The sequence below is a fragment of the Streptopelia decaocto genome, assembly GCF_964273445.1.
Source record: "Streptopelia decaocto genome assembly, chromosome: 1".
In the NCBI taxonomy this organism is placed as follows: Eukaryota; Metazoa; Chordata; class Aves; order Columbiformes; family Columbidae; genus Streptopelia; species Streptopelia decaocto.
The window spans coordinates 126,360,034-126,386,044 of NC_138663.1; the positions used below are offsets into that span (position 1 = coordinate 126,360,034).

A 26,011-nucleotide genomic window follows, 5' to 3' on the forward strand; every position below is an offset into this window, starting at 1 on the left:
CTGTTGCGTTGTTTTTTGTTGTTGTTGTTGTTTTGTTGTTGTTGGGTTGTGGGTTTTCTTGTTGTTTTTTTTTTGTTTGGTTTGGTTTGGTTTTTTTGTTAAGACAAAGGGTATAAAACCATAAAGGAACAAGTGTTACTTTAATAAGGCCAACTTTTAATATTTCATGTACTGATTTGGGGAGAAAATGTATCTACTATACTAAAATGCAGTTTTATCCCTTGACTAAATGGTTAGAACTAAAAGAACTAATATTGTATAGGTATAAATATGTTGGGGCAAATAATTTGAGCTTGTGTCTATTGTAATGTTTCACTTGAAGCCAAGATTATGATCAAAAAAAAGTTTTGTTTTCACACCTTTGCTGGATGTTATTTTAAATGCAACCTCCCAAATATTAATACACAAAACCTGAAGCACTGAAAATCCTACAACCTTCCAGAGTCACACTCATGTAGTTAGGATGAGGCCCAATATACTGCTACAAATTTTTTATCTGATTTTATTTAAATCTGTACATCATGTTTATCAACTTTTTATTATAACAAAGAACCCAGGTAGAATTGCAGGTGGAGCTGGCTCTGTGTTGAAGAGTGTCTTTTTTTCTGTCTCTTTCAAGTGATAAGCACAGCTGGAATGACTACTGAGTCTCTGCCAGTGCTAAGGTCTTAAACATTATACTAAGACTGGCTTTTTTTTTTTTTTTTTTTTTTTTTTTAAAGGCAACCTAAACTTTTGCTTCATGATAAATGGAAACAAATACAGCAGTATATGGCACTTTATGTAGCTTGCACTATAGAATCTGGAGAGACCTGATATGTTGTTTATGGTTAGGGGTGCTTTGTAAAGTATTCTTCTAAATAGATATACTTTGTCTTATAGTAAATTACAGTTCTTATTCTGCAGATTTTTCAAATTTATACCATGGGACTTGGTGTCAGCAAAACTACATACTAAAACCATTAACCAAAAAATAGAAAGGAACTGTAGACAGAAACTGTTTCATCCTATGTACACATGTACTAACTATTCCAAGCTTAAGTTTCCCAAGATATTAAGGTCAGCTGTAAAGTTTTGGTCACGGGGTTGCTTCAATCCAAACAGCTGTAGTATATCTTATCACGCTTTGCTATCATCTTCTTTTGACTGGATGATGTCATTAGCAACTTTGATTTCTATGGTTTCTGGATTTAAAGCTTCTTTCCCATTTTCCTCCTTTAGTGGCAGCTTCCTGTCAGAAGAAAAGAGGAATCATGGTAGCACATGAATAACATATAATCCACAATTTAAGTCTACAATGTATGTATTGTTTACACAGTCCACAGTGTTTCTGAAAATATAGTTTATTGAAAATAATGTAGAATTACTGAGGTTCTTTGCTTTTAAATACATTAATATTAACTCTTTCAATTTCTACAAAGCCAGAAAATGCTAAATAGCACATTACACTAATATTGCTGCTGCCCAAAATGCAATTTCTTTTAATAAGACAACCGAAACAATAGAATGCCAAATAATACTGACTCAAGACAATACAGAGGTATGTGATCCCAAAGATACCATGAAACACAGTCAAACCTTTTGCTGATTCTAGATTATACTCTTTTTTTAATGTCTGCTTCTAAATGTAAATTCAATTGTATTTGAAAGAAGATATCTGTCATTGAAGGTTATGCCAAGACATAAAGGAAAGAACTTCTTATAGAAGAAGGAGATAATGGAAGTTATTTTATTATTTAGAAACATTTACTATTCATTTTTGTAAAAGCACACAATAGCTGTGTTAATAACTTACATTCTTTTAAGACTAACACAGTGAAAAATCTGAAAAAATGCCACAAAAAGAAGCTGACTACTTATTTTCATCCCTGTCATAGAAGCTGTTCTTATTTGAATGTAAGAAGACCTTCAGATGATATTTTAATTTCAGAAATGACCTAAACATTTCTTTGGGTTTTATAATGCTTAATTCCAATGGCAAAGGAGTACCCATCCTCACTTTACAGGAAAGGCAAAATACTGATTTCATTCAAAAAGGTCTTGAAAATCATTGATTGTCTACTGCCAGCAGTTAGCTGTTAAAAAATATAGCTGTCAATAATATGTATGGTTTACTAAGATGTTCTTGTAATAATGTCTCATGGGCATAATAGCTGTTTATAGTGATTCCAGTTTGGGTTTTCTTTCTGGTTTTTAACTAGGGAGTAGTATGCAATATTTCAGTAAATTTCCACTTTGATGTCCCAAAGAGCAATATACTGTTCAAAACCAGTCTGAGGAATCCCTTAGGAACATCTTGTAATAATAGTATTTAATAACAACAAATAAACCAAACCAATACCCCAAATGCCAGTCAGAAATGAACTAAGAAAGATGCTGTTTATCCACAGGTTAAACAAAAAGCACAACCTATATCTGATAGAAAACAGAGAGAAGACTAACTTGTTCTATTTCAGTAAGATATGTGGGATATGTATGAGCTGTCTGGCTTTGATTGTAGAGGGAAATCTCTAGTAATTGTCTGTTTCACATGGCACACCCAAAGGAAATGGATTTTAGCCCACAACATGATGCCTGAACAAATGAAAACAGCAGAATCTATTTTTAAAAGAGAATAAAACAATGGGGCAGAGGAAGTATGGCTCATGAGATGCATTTTAGGTAAGCAGGCACCTGTGTTAATGGCCTGATAGTGCAAATCACTTAAACTAGTATAAAAAAAAAAGACCTAATTTAATCTAGTTATATATAAAGGCAGAGTAATTTCTCCAAAAATGGTGCTGAAAGGGAGGAAATATTGAGTCAATGTAATAATTGCACAATTGACAGACTATACTGTGTGGAAATTTAAATAAATTGTGTTTTGGAGAAGTGAATTAACAGCATGTTACAAGTAAGTTCAAATTATTTGCATGTGGTTACACTGGAATAGTCTGCTAATATTACTCATACAAAACTTTAGCTGGGATATTTACTTTCCTAGTTTATAGGAAAATGGCTCCTAGACATTTTGATACTGGAATTCACCCAGGTTCATTAACACCAAGAAAAACTCAACCAATACTGGAAAAAAAATAATGTCAGACTAGGAATGTAATTATAGTACCACATTGCATGTGATATTTTAATCATATTACAGAAATGTAATATGAAATGCACAGCTTAAATTGATTTTCTGCCAGTATTATTAAAACTTGTTGACTTCCAGGTAAAAGTGATTTATGCTCATCTGCCAAACATGGATCTCAAACCTGTCTTTGACAAGAAACATCTGATTCAAGGTAAAATGTAGATTACTGAATAATACGCTGAGCAATATAATGAAAATACTCCATTATTGTAAGAGGCAGTGATCTCTATATTAATTACTTTCCACAAATGCTTAAATTGCATTTAAAGTTCTGAGTATAATTTGCTAGCTTTCAAAATAATTCAACTAATTATTCAAAATATTTAGTCTAATTTAAATTGAAGGTTTATCTGGTATACCTTTATGACAGCCTTAATTAGCCAGAGTGAATCCCACCTTGTATGAACATCTCCTGCCTGGAATTATCCTTGAAACTTTTCCTTCCTGCAAGCTAAGCTCTTCCATCCAAGATCCCCATTGGTCATTCATGCCCTGCACAGCCTTTCTGGCTGATAGCACCTGTTGTTGACAATGTTTTTTTGTGTCATTCCTACTGAGACACTTCTACCCTACTGCGTCCTCCATTCTTTTTGTGACATCTCACCCATACTTCACATTGCTTCTCTCTTTGATTTGTTACGACTTGTGTCTTTCCATGTTTCCCTAGTACCAGTGGCCCTTCAGATGTCCTCACTGCACGATGTTCTATTCATCTTTGATTTCCTAAGTGACACTGTCCAGAAACTTTAGCTGACCTCCATCCAGCTGTACCTTGGGGGTGCTGCCTTTTGCCATTGCTTGTGGGAGAAGAAATTACAAAGAAGGAAACTGTCATTATTATTAATATTTCTTAGCAGTCCTATTCTCCCAAGGACATAATACCCATCAAACTCCTTATCAGTTGTTCCTATCCTTTAGTTATTTTTCTGAGCCACCAGTGACTGATTATTTCCCTTTCCTCTAAGATAATAAAACAGTTTAGATCTTAACATTCTCATATTTCACTCCTGTCAGTTGTTCTAATGACTGGGACAAGCAGGGAGAACTGAACTTACTCTTTCCTTGTATCATGTCCCTTGCTAGGTGTATCTCAATCGTATTTTCAAAATCTGGTGGTACAAATAGCCTTGAAGCATGAAAAAATGTGGAGTGGTGCCTTACTCACTAACATATCCAAGGCTGGACTTCTACAATGTTTACAACTACATTCTCCTGACTGCTTAGATAACTGTGGGTTCTCTAGAATGCTCTTCAGTATAAATTCTAATATGAAGAGCAAACATATCACTAGTCTTTCAACAAATTCCATAATTATTTAATTGGCATGAGTTTGAAGTCTCTAAATACGGGTTCTTTAAAGAATTATATAGCTTAATGTGCAGTCACTTAATACCTTTCCACCATTTACTACAAATGCCAATGACAGCCAATAACACATGCTTTTTTCTTACTAAAGGTTCCGGCATTTGCAGTTCTAGGTAATGGCAAGGAAGTAATTTTTTTTTTAATTTTATTTTTTTTTGTATTTTCAGAAAGAGAAAAATACTTTTATAAGAACATCCTCTCCTTTTAAAAATCAACTGTGATTCCATCAAATAATAAACAGGTCAGTTTCTATACTTAATACAGCTCTAAGATCTCATGAGGTAGGAGATTTTCACAATACATTAAAAGCTTCGGGCTCAAACCAAAGATGCCTTGTGTTTTCTTTAATAACTTCAAATCAAGAAACTTCTGAGGCTCAGAAATGAAACTCTTGAGCAATAAGCTCATGTCTCTTAACACCACTAGTTGGGTTCTTAATAGAAGGAATGGTACTGTCATCACCTTTGTTGAAATATTAGTTTCTCTTTAAACTGAATTTTCAGAAGAAAAAAACAAGCAGATCAGAAGCTCTCATTGTGATAGTAATGTTAGCAAAATACTTCCACACAGTGAAGGTGACAGAACACTGAAACAGGCAGATGTTGTGGAGTCTCCTTCTCTGGAGACATTCAAAACCCACCTGGACACATTCCTGTGTAACCTCATCTCACTGTTCCTGCTCCAGTGGGGGGATTGGGCTAGATGATCTTTTGGGGACCCTTTCAATCCCTAACATTCTGTGATTCTGTGATTCCTTGTGCCCTGTCACAAATGTTAGTTTATCCTCCACACAGTTTTCAAAAAGTGCTGTTCAGGTACAAACACCAGCCGCTCTACCCAGTTTAATCCATTCCAGGGGCTGCAGTGGCAAAATTGAGGAGAGGACCTGACTTCCAGCACATGGGATATCCTAGCCCAAGCCTGGTCCCTGTGACCCAGGAGGTAGTCAGAACCTGCAAACCCAAGGGCGAAACTGCTGTGATCTCTGTGCTGACAATCACTTGCAGGGATGGGAAGGGAGGATGAAGGAGCTGTGTGCTGCCCTTCAGCACTGTTAACCCAATTACACCACATAGTGAGCTAAGCTATCAGTTAGGTGAGTGAAAGCAGGAAGGGACCACTCAGTGAGGAGCTGGGTTTCTGGAGCATGGGATCATTGTGCCCTACACACAGGGCGTGTGTAGGGATGTCTGTGTGATCCAACCAAAGGCCACTCCAGCGAGTCAGATTATTCCCACAGAGTGGTTAATAACTGCTGGGCAAGCCCTGGGTATGTGGTCAAGGTCAGCTGCACCTGAATGAAAAAATCCTTGTCCTCGTCCTGCAGGGTCAGGAGGGCTGATGGGTGAGGTGACTGCAGCTGCCAGGGCCGAGAGAGAAGGGGGCAGAGCTGTGACCTGCCTCTGCCACCATGGTCCCCCCAGGGGGTTTGGAGGGTAACTGGGAGCAGGGGAAGCATCAGGGCAAGCTTTGGAGCTGCCAGAGAGGGCAGGCAGAGACATGATCTCACCTTCCAGCCCCTGCAGCAGGCAGAGCTTGGGTGGCAGCACGATGCAGGTCTGTGTCCCACTGGGGCCAGGACTGGGCATGAACTGCTAATGAGGCTGGAGGTGATGTGGGCTCCTGGACTCTGGTCAGGGGGTATGGGTGGGCTGGGGAGGGTAAAGCAAGGCTGCCTGTGCCCCCCAGCCCTGACATGAGGTCTGTTTTCACAAAGAGGACAGGGGGAGCTCCTCAGGAGTCAGGGCAGCAAGGAGGGCCAGCAAATTTCTCTAGATACTTGCTAGTGGTGGTGGTGTAAAGATAGAATTCAGAATTGTCGCTATCATGGTGTTGCCATCCAAAAGCTGGATAATGCCCAGATGTGAATGTACTCTGGGTCACTGTCCTGGTTTTGTCAAAAACAAGACCAGTTCTCTTTTAGTGAATTTTCCTTTCAGCTAAGTTCTTCTAAGTACCTTCTAAGTAACTGCACTTTTCTGAATTTAGCTACATGTTTTTTGAGACACTGCTCACTCTGGACTGATAAGAGTGACCAGTGGAATGCAGAAGAAGTTCCATGTTTAGATTTCTTGCTATAATGACCAAGAAGACTGATAAGATTTCACACATTCCATTGCAAAAGGGGAGTATTTGCAAGGAGGGGTGGACAGAACAGGTGACTAAAACTGACCAACTGAGCATTCCATCCCATATGCGTCATACACCCTATAAAAGAGGGAGATCATGAGGGCCTCGGTCTCTTTGACCATGGCTGGTGTCTGAAGAGGACCCTGTCTGCTGTCCCTGCAATCCAAGGCCTGAGGACCCTGCATCCCTGAATCCAGTTCTGGTTTGCTGTGAAGTCCTGCCCAGGACTTCTGGGTGCCTGCCCTGCAGCTGCTGGAGCCACACCAGCTCCCAGCTCCACCACTGCTGAAGTAATGACAACTCCATATTGGGCAATGCTGCTCTACCCTGGGACATTCAGGATTGGTTTTGTATATTGTATATAGTTTCTCTATTTATTAGTAGCATTAGTAAGGCATTTTAAAAGTTTTTTTCCAACTTGCAAAGTCTTTCTTCATTCCTCCTCATCACTTTTTCCTGTCTGAGGGGAGGGTAAGTGAGGAGATAACAGAGAGCATCTGCCACAGTTTATTGTTGCCTTGCATTAAACCTTGGCAGTCACAGAAAGAAGAGAAAAATTGTTGTAGGGTACAATAGTTTAGACGAACTATTGTAAAAATCACACCAGTAAACTGCATTGCCACATTACACCATTCTGACGATGCTGTGTATTTCATTCCTAGAGCATGGGAAGCCCAGTCTGTCCTCGCAGCTGGGAGAAGCTTGTGTGAAATGCTGGGGAATGTCAGGCTACTTACTCTGGTTCTGTGAGGGGAGTTGTCTCGTTTGGCTCATTTACTGGACTCCCGTCTTCATGATTAGTAATTCTTTCATCCTCTGTTCGCATTTCCACTATTGGTTCTTTTGATCCATCTTTCCTGAAAATTATTAAAAACGTCTCAGTCTCATGTCATCATACTAACCACATACATTGCACATAACTTTTTACCAAGAACCCATCTCTCAAGTCGGCAAAGAAAAGGCAGAACTAATTATCAGTGACTTACACTACTGAGACCATTTAGCAGTGTGTTCCCCATTCCTTGAAGTCTTCAAACCATCCTGTATCCATGGTTACTTACCTAACTCCACAAATACCATGGATTAGCATCTCAAAAGAGTATTCTTTTTACTACTAAATAATAAGATGATGGTGTCTTCATGGGAATAGATGTAAATTTTCTTAACCTAGCACAATAAATATAGGTTCTTGATGCCTAGTCATTCTTGAACCTTTCTGAAAGTGTAAAGAGCCTTCATGTACACACTACAGAAGTGTACACACTGCAGAAGTGTACTTTAATCTCTTGAGGCTGTGGCAATCCCAGCTGCCAGAATTGGGTAAAGAGCTCTTGTGTGATAAGAAATTAGCCCCTTCTGTTAGAAGAAACTTTGTTTCTATAATATGTCATATTCCTCCCATTTTAGGAACAAATGCCAGTTTCTTACATGTAAGCAAATGAACAACTCTTGTGCGCATGGGACAATGAATTGTAAGTAAGATGAAGAAGTGAGAACTGTCACTGCACTTTTGTTGGTGATATGGCCATGATATGGCAAGCACTGTTCCCTGCTACAGAGGTATTAACGATATTACTACTAATTAAAAACTTGCATATAATTTTACTCCTGAAAGACAGATCAAAGGATACCCAAGATATATCTGATATTTTCAAAATAAAACCTCTTTCCATGTCAACATTTCTTCCCTATTCCTGTCATCAGATCACAAATTGTTTCCCAGAACTTTATCAGCTGCAGTCTTGAAACAAAGGGTAACTGAGATATAGACAAACAATTACTTTTATATTTAACAGACTATTTTACGGGCCTGTGATGTTCTAGAGAACAGTTAGACTGCTATGTGCCATAGCAAAGACCCAGTTAGACCCTGGTCTAGTTAATATTTCACATTTTTGTATTATTCCTCAGAAGATAATCTTTAAACGGGCTTGTGACAACCTTGAAGCACTTACCCTCGCCCATCCTTAGCAGAACAAAGGACCTTGTTATGCCTCAAACGTCTGTTTTTTGTTACTTTGGGAGGAAAAGATAGATGACACCTCATCTTATCTTTCCTAAAGTTTTATGGCCATGGAGGCAGACACCTTGGAAAATAAGGGCAATTAACAGTGTTGCTGTGAAAGGCCTCATGGCCTAATTGGGATGATAGAGATGAACCATCTGTCAGACAACCAACTACCAGAAGAAACCACAAACCAACAGCTACCCCTGATAGGCAAGACAACTCACTTCTGGTCAGTACCATGAACTTTCCCCTAGTTTGAAGACCCCAGACCCATTTCCAGAAGAGTCTTCCTAATTAGCATGAAGAGCGACTAGAGGGAGGAGATGAACTGCTCACATGTAAATGAACTGGGTTATAAAATGACCCCACAAGTCTTCAACGCGTCCACCCTCCCTTCACCAGACATCACTGGATCGATAACCTGTGGAGTGGTGATATCCTACTCTCTTCTTCTCTCTCTCATATCTTAGTTTATATCCTACTCTCTCTCTCATATCTTAGTCTTTCTCTCTCTCTCTCTTTTCCTTTTTCTTGAAAATACAAACGTAACATCATTTTAAGTTCTGCTGTTAAAGTCTTTTTAAGTTTTGTATTTTAGTTACTAATTGTTGCCGATCCACCATTTGTAGAAGTTCTTTTGCTGTCAATGTATTGATAAGTTTTGTGATGTTATAACATACTTTTGCCAAGTCACTAATCACTGTAATTTGTACTCTACCACGTGCTTTTAGCAAATTTGTAATTGGACCCCCGGAGTGACTGTCTGTCATTCACTTTGCATTGCCGCGTGGAATTACCCAGAGTTAACTCACACCTGATCTGATCTGTTGAGTCAGGGCGCGTGTCACGTTCAGAGTTAACTCATCCCTCATCCCATCTGTTGGGATGGGACAAGGCTGTTACAAGTACAATAATCCATCTAATCAGGAAGTATCTGGAAAACTCTACCATCATCTGGTAGGAATCCTCAAGGAACATCTTTGTGGGGTAATAAGAGTATAGGGCAGGTAAATATGTAGCCAAGAAGTTGACTATGGAAGGATTAATGGGTAGAAGTTGAAAAGATTCTGGTTATTTGTTAAAAAAAACCCTGCATTATTTGTCCTTATTCATATCTGCAAGTGAAATTCTACTTCAATAATATCTACTTCAAGATACACAAACGGATATAATGCTCATTTCTGTAGATGATGCACATGACTGTCATGGCTACCTCAAATCTGTGAAAAGACTATGGATCATAGTAGGACTGGTGGAGGGAACAGTAAGTTCTACGTAGTTTGTCTGTATGTCTGCAGTCTTACAGACAAACATTATTGCATAACCAAAAGGCTAAAAGAGATGTTGTTAGTGAACAGTGTTCACATAAGTTTGAGAAACTGATCTGTACAAAAGTACAAACTGCGTAACAATTAAAAATTCCACAGACAGGACAGAGATTTGTAGAAAACACATTGTGTTACTTCTGTTCCAGGTGGTTGTGCGTGTGTTACACACATTTTATCATCTACATTCATTACATATGGAAAATATTCAATGACTATAGATATATCCTACAATCAAAATGTAACAAATAAACATACCGTAAACCCATACAAAAATCCAGAATGCAAACTGACATATTTAAAAGAGTGACATGTCAGTGTCTTTTAGGGAACTGCAGTTCACAGGAAACAAATTCAAATTTTGACTCTTCACGCCTGTCTTGAAATTTTAGCCTGACATTTTATTTATGTTAAGAACAGTCTCAGATATTTTATGATCTAACTGACTGAGGATCACCCCAACAAGGAAAGAAATGTAATTAAACCAGTTAGTTGTTCTTGCAAAATAAGTGTCATTGAGGAATTAAGTAATCAGCTTTATGCTATTCTGGGACAGCATGGAATGGCATTTGGGTATGAGATATTGATAGCAAGGTATAAACTGCTGTCAAGTAACATTTGCAACTTTAGCTCCCTAGGATCTTCCCATTCAGAAAGGGTCTGTACACCAATTCATATGTGGTCACTTCTTGAATGTCAAATCAAAGCATAAGCTGAAGTGCTGTGCTTGATAGGAAAGGACAGCTGAGTCAGAGCCAGAAGCTTGACATCTTGATTCTATTAACCAAGGCATGCTGGCTTCATACAAAAGGAAAAATGCTGTTATTCTTTCTCTTACTGTAAGCAGTGGAGAATTAGGAAATAGCTATCTTATGGCATTTTTTGATATAAATACTATGACCCTAACTACGATCAGTTTTGTTCTACAGAGGTGTTTCAAAAAATGATTGAGAACCCAACCGAGAAATGTAATCAAGTTACCTAAGACACAGTCTATGAATCCAGAACTAAAACCAAAAAAAGACACTTATACCTCCATTGCCATCCATGACGAAGCCCAATACAGCTATGAATAATGAGGGCTGTGAAATATGATCTGCCCTACAGGCATCTGGGAAAGGATGGATCTTGGAAGCTGCAGGACAATGAACTGCAAAGCCTGACTATTAGGAGAGCTACAGCACACAGGAACTGAACAGTAAATGTTATTTAAACCACATAAAGGCAGCATTCTCACAGATATTACAGTGTATGCATAAGAAGTCTATCAGATGAACATAATGAGGAAATTATGCAATTTTTAGTTAAATAAGAGGAACTGCCTAAAATGAGGGACAATAAATAATCCTTTCTCCAGCTTACCTTTTGTAAATGTTTGGTCTTTAAAGCACCATAATTTTATGCAATCAGTACTTGAACTGTTTTGCCAGAGATCTCACTATCCACTCTTACCATTTAAGGAAACATATTTGCACATAAATGATGGGTTCATTCACATTGGTCTGATGAAGTGGCCACTATACAAGGGTATTTGTGAGAATCAGGATTGTTTTTTTCCCCACTCAAGTTTAGCAATCATTCACTGTTGTTATGAAGAGCAATCACACTCACCAGCATTTCACCCACATCCAACACAACATTCCTATTTTTAAAAAATCAACAATACATTTTATTCCTAAAGACTATGGACAAAACCCAAGATTTTCTATCAAGTGCTATATACAAGAAGAAAAACTCTTTCATGGATTGAACCTGATAATACGTCCTTTACTCCCAGATTTAGTGACTGTCACAACCATATGCTCCAATTTTGGGTATTAACAGCTCAAAGACAAATCAGCAGAAATGGAGTTACAATGATCTGTTACATGTCCCTCATAGATCAAAGATCTGCCTATAACTATTAATCTGTTAATGAATTATGACTGATTTCCTTTGTCTCAAGCTGCAAAAGAGTGAAGTATGGCAAATGCTGCTTTTTTTTTTTTTTTCTTTTTTCCCAATGCATTTTTCTTTTAAGGCAACACAAACAATTCTATACATTTCAGGGGAACACTTTTCCAAGTAATAGAAACATTTTAGGACTTCTCCTTGCCACCGTCCAAAATTGCCATGAAGTTAATGCAAGTTGGACAGCCAACTTTTTCTTTTAATGTAGTTTCCAAAATATATGATTAATACTCACAAGTAAGCTGCCTTTCCTTCTTCCAGTTCTTTACTTTTTCCACTTGAACCACTCTTTTTCCCACAGATCCTCCTGGTGATGCACATTAGCAATCCACATTGTCGTACAAAGAAGCAGCTAACGTCAGTCACAACCAGGATTAACAAAAGGGCTGCCACTCCCAGGCCAATGACAGCACCAAGTCCAAGACCATTAAAAATAGTGTCTTGAAGGAAAGAAAATTAAAATTTATTAATAAAATTCATCCCAAAGAGTACCATTTGCTTTTAAGCTGTAGTCCAGGAGACTAAAGGATATTTAGAAATGAACCATTCAGAAATTAATGAAAATAAACCGTCACGAAGATTAAGCATTTATACAACCTGATATAAAAAAAAAAAATCACACAAAAAATATCTTTTCTGTATAATATTTTCCCAGTGCTAAAATTCCAATAGGGTCACAGAGCGCAAATGACATTATTTAATAATAAATAACATAACATTTTAAAACTCCAAGACCACAAGTATCATTATGCAGCCTAAGAAAATAATTTTAAATGTTGAACATATATAAATATGCTGATATAAGTAGTCATTTTCCACATTTCAAATATAACTTATTAGCAGTGTTGCTAAGCAGAATTACTGAAAGTTTTAAGAAAGTCCTAAAACAGTATTTATTCATGCAAAGTCATTTTTTTGAATTAAAGTAGAATGAAAAAAAGTCTCCAAAGAAATAAATTCATGCTGTTTAATCTGCAAACAATTGCACACATTTAGTCTTAAATAAATTAGTATGAAGAAAACTATGTATATTATTAAATGATCATAGAGTTAGGACCTCATTTTGTATAGTCTTGTACCTTGAAAATACATTCATGTACTTCAAAACAAACATATGCCACACCTGATTTTGCTTTCTGCATTTGCATTATGAAATCTGATGCTTAGCTATTTTTAGTTCATTACAAATCCCAGGGGAAAAAAAAAAAAAAAAAGTTTTGACTCAGTTAACATTTCCATAAGAGAGAAAAATGCTACAGACTTCTCAGAAGAACAGCTATTGTGTTTGTGAACTCAGATGATCCTTATGAAGGAGATGACTTGTATCTGATCAATAAACTAGGGAAGAAAAAGGTGCCACCTCAGTAACAGTTCATGCTAGTTCAAGAAGGTATCAGTCTAGTTCAGAAATCTGCTAGTGACAATTGGTTGGTGTGAGGTTATGTCCTGAGCAAACTCCACAGGGGAGTGGAACTGGGTTTTCTGCACCTGGGTGTTGCACATAAGCACTGCATACTTAGTGGTACAATGCCTTGGAGTCAGCAATGCAGTGGCACATTCCCATTTGCATCTATGCCTGTTGCCAAAATAAGAGCAAGATTTTTTCTGATGGGAAGTTATTTGAATCATGTCATAACAGACACCAAAACTTAATATAATGTAATATAATATAAATGTTTTAATGGGGCTATCACTATCATCTTCCTCTTCTTCCTCTACCCCCTCTCTGATACAATGTGAGCTGGTTTTAAATTAAGAATATAATTCAAGCTTTCATATTTCTGTGTAAGTAATTTTTAAGTATCTATTTACTTTCAAATAAAACACGAAAATTATTTTCTTGAGGACTTCTAAATCAGTGCATGCTAACAGAAATATATGCTTTGTTAGCCTATGTGACATAACAAATGGAAAAGTAAAAGATTTTTTCAAAAGAAGAACATTTTAATTCTTATGCAATTGATTCAATTGTCTATTGTATAGTTTGGTTTCTTATAGAACTATTTTTCAGAATTTTTTTGTACAATAAAACAGAATTCAAAGGATATATATTTACATGGATGGATAGGCAGATAAACTGGCAGATATTACTTCAAAGTTATTTTCTTTTCTTCAGAACAACTTAAAAAGTGCTATGTAAGTAACAAAAATAATGGTACAGAAGTAAAACAATGTATCGTTTACATATTGCCCCATCAGCAGTGTTGGAAGTTGACATTTCACATTTTCTTTCTTTATATAAGTATAACTTCTGATACATCTTCCAAAACTTACTTTATCCATATATCCACCCATCTATCCGATGACTTCCTTTCTAAACTTCAGTCATTTGTGTTTACTGATATGAATCATCAGGAAGGTATAAATATTTAATTCTAGTTTTTTGAAAAAGCTCATGTTTGAACGGATATAGAGTCCCATTCTCGACACATTATACAGGAAAATTTTCCTCTCTATACCATCTTAACCACTAAATAGAACCATGGAGGATAAAAATTATGGTCTTTTAATCCACATTTTTAAGGGTTTCAGGGTTGTTTTGTTGCTGTTATATTTTTAGGATTTTTTTTTTTTTTTAAATGCAGTGTTAAGAATTCTTCACCATGGGGAGATATGTTTTTCTCTGATGTAAACAGCATTTCCAGTATCACTGGAACATTGTGATGTGGCAAGCTTCCCACCCTGAATGATTCAGTGACAGAAAAGCCTACACAACATCTTCACTGACAAGTGAAGGAAATGTTTATAATACAATATTGCTCTTTTGCACAATGATATTCATATTCATTTGCTGTTGTGGGGAAGAGTTTGTTTTTCATTTTTATTCTCCTTGGTATTGGTGAGACATCTGAGACCTACATATTTGATGGTTACATATTTTTCTATTTCTTTATGATTGATAATTTCCTTTGCATTCAGAGTTCTCCAACCTTACTACTGCCCTATTTGCCCCAAGTTCTATTTTTCCTATTTGCAACCCATCTGTTCCTACAGGTATCTGTTTCACAGCACTTGAGAGTCTGATTTCTTATGATTGCCACTACTTTTCCAAATATTACATCTACATTTCTCTCCTTCACCTCCCACAGCCCAAAGAGTGACAGGAACATGGCCACATCCTCTGGTGAGACCTGGAGCGTGGCTATCATCAGCCTTCTCACCTCTCTTAGGCTCTTCATGTCCTTCTTCTTCTGAAGACAGGCAGAAATTGGACCATTATGTGTTTTAAAAGCATCTGCATTATGGTTAATCTTCATGAAAATATGTAAAAGTAATTTTCTAAAAGTTCTTATTTGATTTAATTCTGTTCTTGCTTAAATTACTGGGACTTTGTACTGGTCTACCTTCTTCCACAAAAGCTGTAAAACTACTGTCAATCACATTCAAAGCGGACTTTGGCTTGTCCTGACTGCTTTCAAAAATCATATCTTAATATATCTATGGTATCACAATAATGTGATTTTTTTCTCAGTAACTTATGACACTAGAAGTACTAATTATGTGACTGAATTAAATGTTAACGTCATGCTGTCTACAGCCTTCCATCCAACTTTGAAAAACACCTTTGTTATAAAAAAGTTTTTCCCTAAATGAAATTCCTATTAGCTCTATTGTGATAGTTCTTAAACAATGCCAAAAAGCCCACCATAAGCAGCAATTCTTTTTTCTTTTTTTTTTTTCAGTGTTCCTTTATGTAGCAAATGGACTCAAAATACCACTTCCACTTCGTGCTCTACAACAATAAAGTATTTATACATTATATACCTTCTTTTTCTAGTTGAAAACACACTTATTTTAAAGCATAAAAGTTTAATGCTAATGTGAGAGACTCAGTTCTTAACAATTTTGTGAAAAGGCTTATTGTATACCTGACTTAGTAATTTAATCATAGTGGAGCCTTTTAAACACTGCTTGGAAAAAAAAAAAAAAAAAAGAGTAACTTCAACAGTTCTGAATAAGTTTTAATAATAATTTGTCAAAAATATGCTAAATTTAAACTAATATGCTTTCTGTTATATAGAATGTGGCATAAACAATATAATACTCCTTGTCATGATAATGAGGGAAACGGCTTCAAATAAGTTCTTGTCAATGAATAGTTATGGAAATAAAATTGCAAAACTTTCAGAAATGCATTAAAAAAATGAAACAAGATTCTGTAAATGGCAGGGAAAGTGCTGGCAATTTTCAAGTTCTCTCATTTGATAAGTTGCATTTCTAACTTCTAACAAAATAACTGAACATTTTTGCACAAATCATTATTTGAATAATGGGAAAAAACAATGAAGCACTTTCGCAAGTAAAACAGAATTTCCCAGAGAAGAGAAATAACTGGAAAGATAAATTTTCTGGACCCTCAAAAGTAAATTCAGGATGAATTCCTTTAAGGAGTCTCTGTCAGATACTCTGAACAGAAGCAGGCCCAAAGAGAGAGCCAGCATCTACAGTTGTGTATAGAGTGCATAGATACATTTTGTACATGGAAAACTACAGCTACTGGTTCTGCAAAAATAGCTGGGAATCTAATAGGCAACATTCATATATTCAGACTGATCTTACATGAACGTTTGTCCTTCAGTCAAAATTTCTCTGTACTCCTACAGAATCCTACAGATTTAGTTGCTGGTACAATAAAATAATAATTGCAAGTGTTATACTAAGTATTCTCCTTGAGCAGGAGGTGGTTGGACAAGATGACATCCAGATGTCCTTTCTAACTTCAACCATTCAGTGATTTTAAGTTTTGTTGAAAAAAATAAAAGCACCTTTTTGTGCCTTTCTTTCATTTGCAGGCATAGATTAAAAGGATAGATAATTCTATGTAGCCCTTAGCCTTTTACAGTAATGCACATTTTTAAGAAAAAAAAAAGCAATTCTATTAAGCATTTCCCTATGCTCTTAGGGCAGCACCTGGCAGCTACATTTGAAAGGATGTGAATCAGTGCATGGGGATATTACGTATAAGTTTGTCCTCTCTTTCAGGTCAGTCTGAAGCTAAAGTAGGAACTCTTCTTGAGCTGAAGTAGTTGAAAGTTATGAGCTAGAAGATGAACCTGAAAATATTGCACTGGATAGTAGCAGAATTAAAAAAACAAAAAAAAAAAAACAAAAACATTGTCTTTTTTATTACCTTCTTGAACTGCCCTGTTATATTGACTCTTACAAAGGTTGTTCAACCATGACAGTTATTTTTGCACTGTCTACAAATGTTGTCTTTAATTTTATATCTGAGCTGGAACTTTTCTTAGACTCAAAGGCTTCCAAGGATTATATACTTATTAAAAACCTCTAAAAAGATAGAAAACATAGATCGTGAAAATTAGTAGCCATTGACTAGCATCCAAACAATCATGATGTAGTATGAAAAAATTAAACAGCTTTACAAGCTTTTCATGAGGGTCTAAAGCCAAGACCGTTGCCAGAACAAGCACTGTGAAGCTAAAGATCAGGAGAGCAGAAAAGAAGGACACACATCCAAACAACAAGCACATAATTAGAAAAACAAAAGCAGCAACAGAAAAAGGATTTATAGAAATGTTATAGAATTCCAGACAGGTAATAAGCATCTCTAATACAGGCCCATAACAGATATAAAAAGGTGTACTATGAGGTGTGTGCTGGAGGCAGGGTATTGCAAATACCCAAAGGATGGTTCTTCCTTTCAATCATTGCAATTACTCATTTGTTTCAGATACTTTTAAATGGTTGGTGGTTTATTTTTTCTTTCTCTTTGGGGATGTAAGTACATTAAAACTTGTGCATAATAAGTGGAAATAATTTCTCAATTGATAGCATCTAAAAAAAGTAATTCCTCTTTTAAAAATAATTGTGTCTGTTATTTATACTTCACTGTCTTCTAATGCTTTGCATTTACTCATATTGAAAATGGATATATCTAAATTGTGGGACTTGCATAACTTCAATCACTGCCTGTCAAAATATCTTCTTCCTTCCAACAGGAAATGTCCAAGAGGGGTTTAAACGGAGCTCTTGTGTGCTCCAGCTCCTTAGATGTGGGTGATCGGGATGCAAGGACTTTATGGCACCCAGCAAACCTCACAAGTTACGGGTACCCAGAGTGAACTCCATCTTCAGTAGCATGCAAGGGTAGCATGTAGCCAGCTTTTTTAGTGAGAATCATATGATGCTGGCAGACTATATTATTTAGAAGAGGAACCATTTCTTAGCTTTGTACAAGAGCTTCCCGTTACTACACACTCCTGTGCCTTATTGAGATAAAAATAATGAGATGCAAAAAGGAGCAACCAACCACTGATCCCTCACCGCTACACAAACAAGCTCTAGTAATTTGGCTGCCACAGCCAGAGCTGCATGAGCTGCTTTTAGCAATTTAAAACAATAAAATTTGGCTTTTAAGCCGGGTAAGTGCCCAGCAGCTACATGTCTACCTTCCAATGAAATAAAAAAGTCAATGCAGTTGCAGCACCAACTTTTTTAAAAAATACTCTGATTCAGTGCAAACCTTTACTGGGGAAATATATAATGCAAAAGAGACCATGACAGTAAGTAATCTTCTTTTCTAGACCGTTCCTTAATACAAAAAAATGCTAACAAGGCTATAATTGACATTAATGTTTTTTATTCCTCAGGGATTTTTCCTGTAAGTTTCTGCTAGGACAGATACTGCTGAAGGGCAGTGTACAAGCACACAATGATATGTGCTCTGTACTGTAAGACTGAATAATATGTTCTGACAGGCTTGACACACAACTTCGAAAAATAAGTATTATTGATCCTGATTTAACTAACTAAAGAGAAGGTTTCCCCTAACTTTCTTCTACCCATAAATGACATATCTTCTTGGTCTACCACCTCTAATGAAATCTGAGCCCAATTACAGTGGAGTTTCAATGGTTCCACTGGCAGCAAGAGGAGCCACAAAGACACACAGAAGGGATGGGCATTCACAGTCAAGGGAGCCTGTGGTGCCACCAGGATTATCAATTAGAAGAGATGGGAGCCAGTGAAATGAGTATGTCTAAAATGGTATCAGAAATGTTGTGCTTTTCTCTAAGTGAGGGAGATTTTCTTTATTATGGCAGAGATCCTCTTGGAACAAATTTTCTGAAATTAATTTTTTCCTCTAAATTTTACTGGAAAATTTCTTTTATTATGACTCTTTCTGGGTATTAAGTAAGACAGACTTGGGTTCTCATTTACTAATTTACTAATGGCCCTTTACACCACTTTTCAAATGAAGGTGTCTTAAACAAAATGTAAATAAAATAGCTAAATAAAACAAATGTAATGTAAATATCAACTTGAGTATCAACAGTGTCTTGTCTGTGTGTGCTGAGGGATAAAAAGAAAAGGAGAGAATGTTAACTAGAAAAAGTGTCCTGGGTTGTGAAAATGTTCTTCGGAGTTGTGGCTTATCATTTTTTAAGCAAAGTTTTAAAAATTACTCCTGGCATCATCAAACTATCTCCAAGCAGCCTCTGAAGCATATCTAATGTGCCTAAAGAGTTCTCAGGTAGCTACAGCTTCTTCTTTCATATATTTACTCAGTCACCATAGTAAATAGAATTTTTTTACTATTGCCAGCTCCTATGGGAAGCCCCAGAGAAAACTGGGCAGAAGTCCTCATTCTTTCTGTGGGAGCAGCAGACACACAAGTTTGAGAGAGGAAATAGACTTCTAGAGCTGGCTGCTTCACCCTTCAGCTGGCTAATTGACACAATTTTCCTGGTATTTTCAGGGCAGAAAGTGAGGGAAACCCTCCAATACGTGTGTTGGAAAGCAATGCCTTTTGTATTTGAGAAAGCAAAACTAATGGGGAGAGCAGAGAGAACACAGCATTGAGGGGGCAGAGGTTGTTGCAATGATGGCAGCTTTGTGGAGTTTGTGGCATCAGCTCCGTGCCCAGGTTTGATGTGGCCTCAGGGAAATGACTCAGTTTCTGTGTCCCAGGATGCTCCAATCAAACTGACAGCAGATTTACTGAACATGTCTCTTAGAGGAACTTCTAAGAAGCTGTGCAGATTAATTAAGATAGGCATGGGTATTGAAAACGTACACTTATGTGTGGTTCTAGTACTGCTATTACATAAAAGGTTAAATTATTTTAATTGCATTATTTGGGAGAATTCAAAATCACACTGTGCGCATACCACAGAGACCTGAGATATTTTTGCATCTTTATACTGGATGACAGCTGACACCAGAATACTGTAGTCAGGACACCTGAAAAAAAAGTCGAACTACGTTGGGATTGTATTTGAATTGATAAAATATTTCGGGTTTGACAGCCCTTTCTTTTAGCTCTTTAAGACATAAGCAAATGTAAACACAACAGTTTTGATAAGTATTACTTGGAATAATATTTTAAATGTATTATTGTTTTACAGCATTATCTACAAAAAGAGGAATTTATTATTATGAGTGCTGCCAGTCTGTGGTGCATGTTTTCACTTGAAATACTTACACTGGTACAACTGCAGTGTCAGCATCTGAAAGCGTTGTGTACCAATATAGTTTCTCCCAGTATAAAACACCTGCCTTTTGTGATATAATTAAATCAGTTTGGATCAAGTGCTCAGGCTCTGTATTTATACAGACATTTCGCATTGCTCCATTAGGGGGGGTAGCATGGCAGCCACCCAATATGAACCAAACTAAATATTGGGGAATTGTAATTTTAATTTGTTCGTTTGTTTGTTTTGTTGACTATTGGATAAAACACTGAGGTTTACTGTTGAAACAAAAACATTTATATAATGTTACAAGTCTCTTCAGTTACAAAATACATTAAGGAGGTAATACAAGAAAAACAGTATTTATCAGCAATAAAGAAAATACAGATAGAAATGCTTTAAGTCAGTTTTCTTTATTACAAAAAATGAAGACAAGTTGCAAAAACTAAAATGAACTTTGAACAACACATGAAAGATGCACAAATTTACATACATTTCTTGACACTGTTCAGAAAGATGCTGAGGGACATTACATTTACACTATGCACACATTCTTCAGGCAGAAAGCAGAAAGATGACAGCAAGTACTGCATGCATGAAAGAAATCAGTGGAGCAAAGTGGTAGTGAAACATGAACAAGACGAAAAAAATGCCGTTGTTTCACAAATGAGAATAAACTATTTTAAATTCAGATTTTTTTCTTGCCTTTCATACTGTTTTTGAAAAAGAAACTTACAGAAACTGCAGTGCTTGCAATATTTTTCACAGAAGCAGTTTTTAGTACATTGTATATATTTTCAAATGTAATTCTGTTGGAAGTATACACTCAGTAAGATTTACTTCACTTGTATTACAGCTCACTTATGGATTATAATTAAAATGATATGAAAATAACATATTAACTAGAAATTGTCTCTGCAGAAATGTTAAATGTCAAACAAATATTCACAGCTATTAATATCATACAATGTAATGGGACTATGGTGGCAAGAATTACTACTACATTTTCTCAGGACTTTAGACCGGATAAAAATGAATAAAATGGGTATTCCTACCTCAGCTGTTTGATGTAGTTGTTGTAAAGCATCTAAACTTAACATAGCTCTCAAGTATACAGCTACTGTTTCTGAGCAGGCAAAGTTGGTATATTCTCAAGACTTGGTATTTTACACCATTGGCTTTTTTAGGATGTTGTCATTGGCATCACAAGGAATAGGATTTTCCCTGTGAGTTTCCGCCACTTCTATATTAAGGCTGATAAAAGTGTACCAAAGGAAAACTGAAGATTCCTTATATGCCTGGAGAAATGGGATGGATGAAGTACAATGTGATAAGCTCAAATGAGCTCTAGATGTAGCAAAGATTTGAGTGATGCCATTATAGACCTCAGAAGCTACATTTGTCTTGATATTGTTCAAACTACTTCCCAAAAGTAAGAGGTTTTTTCCTTTTCTCCTAAAAATCCTGAAAAAATGAGCAATTAGAAATCATCCACATACTGAACAATGGGTAGAAGACTGAGGCTATTAGCACAATCACAAATTGTATATGAATCTCCATTACCTCTTTAAAAAAATAAAATTGTTCTGTTGGGCTTAATAAATTAACTTTACATTTCCATATATATGTGAGTGGAGCTATTCACTTTAGGGAATGAGGTTTGCATGCTGGAAAGTATACATGGTAAGGTCCAGGAATCTAAGTAAGTATTGGTCATATGGTTACTTACTTAATTAAACCACTATATCTGTTTATCTGTTTTAAACTATCTGTTTTTTATATGCACATTATACATTTTTACATCAGTGCTTGGCTTTATAATTTCATCACAAAATTAAACTGAATGTTATTTTGTTGCTTAATAATAATATATTTTGTATACCTCATAAAAGCACACGTATTTTATTTCCAATGTATGCAGTATACGTGTCTTTCTCTGGACAATATTTTTCCTCTTTAGCTAGCCAACAATTTATATTCTAATAACCCTACTGTGATAAATGAAGAGTCACATTTGAAGTTGTATTATGAAATACTTTAATTCATGAACGATTTGTAAATGTTAGGAACTTGTTAAAACTCTGGAAACAAGAAAGACAACAAGTAAAATCTGATTAGGAAAGAAGCCACCCTTAGACTCAAAAGGCTGTAAATCTAAACATTTAAAAAATGCTGTTCCTTGGAGATATACTGCTACATCACAGAATAATCATTATCCTTTTTAAGTTTCTGTGCCATCAATTTGGATTTAAGGGATAAGTTCAATGTAGAATATTTTAGGACTTCAGTCTTACAGACAGTTGAATATTAGCATTTCAAAATATGTAACAATGTTGAAAAAATTGTAACATTTTACACTGTCAATCATAAGACCTAAAATCCCTTTCACAATTACTACATTTAAAGGAGCAAATTTACTTATCTAACATTTAAGTACTAATGACAGCAGAATATTAAATTCAATTTGTGAAGACATATTTATCATTTTAATGCAGTTTAAACTACAATTTTAAAGCTGTTCAGTCTATACCTACCAATTATAATTTAATTTGCCAATGTCTCTTTTCACATTTTCTTTATTCTTGTCTGTAGGAAGACAAGATTTTAAAATCTTCTTTATCTTCCTACAGATTGTACAAAATATGGTAAAACAATCTTGTTCTCATTGTTTCTAAAGATAGAATAATGAAACATTTTTAAGGAGAAATAGAAACAAAACTGTATTAGTTATTCATCTCAGGAGATACGTGACAATCCAAGGACATTATTCTCTTCCTCTTTTTATGTCTCATTACAGAGGTTTTGGGACACTGCCCAGAGCTGCCTGACTCAGCTGTCATAGAATCCTTACAATATTGGCTTAACTCATCCTTTTTGGACTTTGATGGGAAGGGTAAGACTAAAAGAAAAGGATGATATTAAAAGTACCTGATAACCTCGAAGTGCATAATGCGGAAGAATATAAATTGGAACAGACCTACGATTTCTCTCATTTAACAGGGAAAACTTATGTACTTTGCAGCTGAAGCTACTATCAGTTAGAAAAAAAAGATAAGTGATCCAAATTTGTCTCATCCCACTGGCATTGTGACACTGAGGATAAAAGCCAACTTGTCATTTATAATGTATATTTAGCTTCTAAAATTTCTCAAGGCTTTTCATTAGCTCTTTCACAATACATTTGGAGATTTCATAGTCGATCACTCCCTGTGCTCTAATTCCTGTCTCATCTTCTTATATACCTATCTGCAATGTTAGAATGACTTGCTAAGATAATAAATTTATAACTGGGAAAGAGTACTTCAAATATTTAACCAAAGTAGGAAAATGACTTAGAAATTTTCATTTTTCTACTTTTATACACACCTGTAGTAGTCTCCTGTATTGCTTTGTGAAAAGGACAAGATATGACAGCTAACATATATAAAAAATGTTTAGTAGAGCAGCTTTAAGGTTTCAAATTTTAGGAAATTAGGAAAATGCTGCAAAACAAGGAAATACCAGAATCGGACTGTCTGTGCAATCTTAATGAGGTCTTATTTTATGTTTCATTCTATGACACTACCTAAGTTTTACTGAAGACCTTTTAATCCAGTGGCAGGTGCTCACTAGTTGTGGTTTTATCTGCAATATGGTTTTCCTTATTATTCAGAACAGCACTCTATCATGCCCACAAGACAAATTTTTGTTTCCTTATATGTATCCAGTCCTTATCTTACAATAAGGTCAGAATGCAGAGGGACATGACTGCAGTCAACAGCCCCTTGAAAGAATTTGCTATTCCCCTGGTCCAACAAGGAGCCTGAATGTTTGTGCGCCACCGTGCCCCTGCAAGCTGGGAAAACGCTCCTGGGAGCAGAATGTGGTGGCTTGTCCTGAAGCGCCCTCAGGAGAGATCAAACAATTCGCTTTTGACTACCTGTGAACTGAGATTTTCAGAGGCTTCTGATGAGGCCAGACTTAGTCAGGGTTTGTTTTTATTTTTCCTCCCCTTGAGAATACAAGCAGCATCTACTTAGTACATATTTGCCAAATGTCAGTTCTCTGATTGTGAGTAGAGATGTACTTGCAGGATTTTTTGTTACTACAGGGAAAAAAGTGTCAATAATGACAACAACAAATGTTTTCACTATCTAGTTTTTAGAACTGGTTCGAGAAAAAAATAAAGCCTCTTGCAAAGTTCCTGCCAAGGTGATTCTTCCCCTAAGAAAATTTAGCATAAGCAATAGCACTGGTCAGAGATATACTTGATTGAAAATGTGTTTGCATACATTAAAGTTTTTAATAACTTATGTGTAGCTAGCAGTTCCAAATTCTCTTTATCACAGTTAAAGAGAAAAGTTTCATTTTAAAAGAGAGCTCAATGTCAACATCCCTATCCTTCATTAATGATGGTCTGTAGGTTCAATAAGCACTTAAGCATTAAACAAATAAATAAGTTTTTTTTGTTGTGTGGGTTTTTTGTTTGTTTGTTTTTGTTTGTTTGTTTGTTTTTCCCCAATAAGAATAACACTTATTAAACTAACAAAGTCAATGCATACATTCTCATTATTTGTGCATGGAAAAACAGACTTTCACCCAAATGACTCTGAATGGGAACCCAAAGTTTCAACTCTTAAAAAATTAGAGTAGAAATGTTATTTCTTCACCAGGCGATGCACATGTTAATGTAATTCAGTTCAAATTAATGGCAAGGCATTAGGTTAAAGTGAAAGAACATAGTGGCAAAGGCTGTGAATAAATAGTGGCCCCCCTTAACACAGTGAGAGATTTTCTACAGATTTCAATGAACCCAGCAGTTTTAGAATAGCATTTGCTGAATTCCAGATACTTCATTATCCTAAATTTACTACATTAAAAAAACCAAGTATTAATATCAATAAATTATGTCTTCAAATTCACACACGTGCATTCTGAAGACATTTTACTTGTGACAAGGGTCAGTTTTCTGAAATTATTGTTATTTGTTTTAGATGAGAAGAGGTTTTATTAATGGTGTTTTAAAGTAAAGACTGCCCAGAATTAATTGAAACTGGCAAAACCGACCATAACCACTATTTCTAAGAAATAAGAACATTGTTTACACTGGTGAAGATACATAAAATTTAAATTTGACCAAATAATTTCAAAGCTGTTAGATAATGGTATTAAACCCCAAAAGAAATTACCTATAAGGGGGAAAAAAGTCAATGTATACTGTTAATTTATTAGATTTATTATGTTTAGTCACAATTTGAAGGGAAGTATATTAAAACAAATATTTAGTTCTACCTTAGCTCTAAAGTTTACTGCTTTCTTGGTGTACTCTGTATGCAATAGAGGAATAAAGTTAGTCTACTACATAAATTCTAATATCAAATATATGCAGTAAAATGTCTCTGTGGACTCTTACTGAATTGTTTTCTGAGGTTTTGCTTACATTGTGCTAGTCGCAGATTTTGTAAGCCATTCTTTTAACATGTAAAATAGGGAAAACTACCTTTCTCCTTCCTTACTATAGGTCAAAATTGAGCCCCGTGGATTTTCAAGTCCAACAAATGCCATGAAATGGAATGTGGCACCATTAGAGTCACAAGAAGTGAGTTTGGTGGGCAGGCCTATTTCAAGTGCTGTGGCATGGCTGCAGAGAGGCACAAACAGATTATCGGAAATTAAATACTATGAATTA

The 26,011-nt window shown here is 35.9% G+C and overlaps 1 protein-coding gene across 1 annotated transcript in view; it reads right to left on the reverse strand.

Moving 5' to 3' along the window:
- Positions 1-596: 596 nt before the first annotated feature.
- The window catches only part of NCAM2 (neural cell adhesion molecule 2), a 294,710-nt gene continuing 269,295 nt past the window's right edge, over positions 597-26,011 (reverse strand). The window contains exons 16-18 of the mRNA XM_082045723.1: positions 12,144-12,348; positions 7,363-7,482; positions 597-1,231 (exon numbers count right to left, since the gene is read on the reverse strand). Of these exons, the coding sequence (XP_081901849.1) occupies positions 1,120-1,231; positions 7,363-7,482; positions 12,144-12,348 (437 nt within the window). The 3' untranslated portion in view covers positions 597-1,119. The remainder of the gene's footprint in view (positions 1,232-7,362; positions 7,483-12,143; positions 12,349-26,011) is intronic.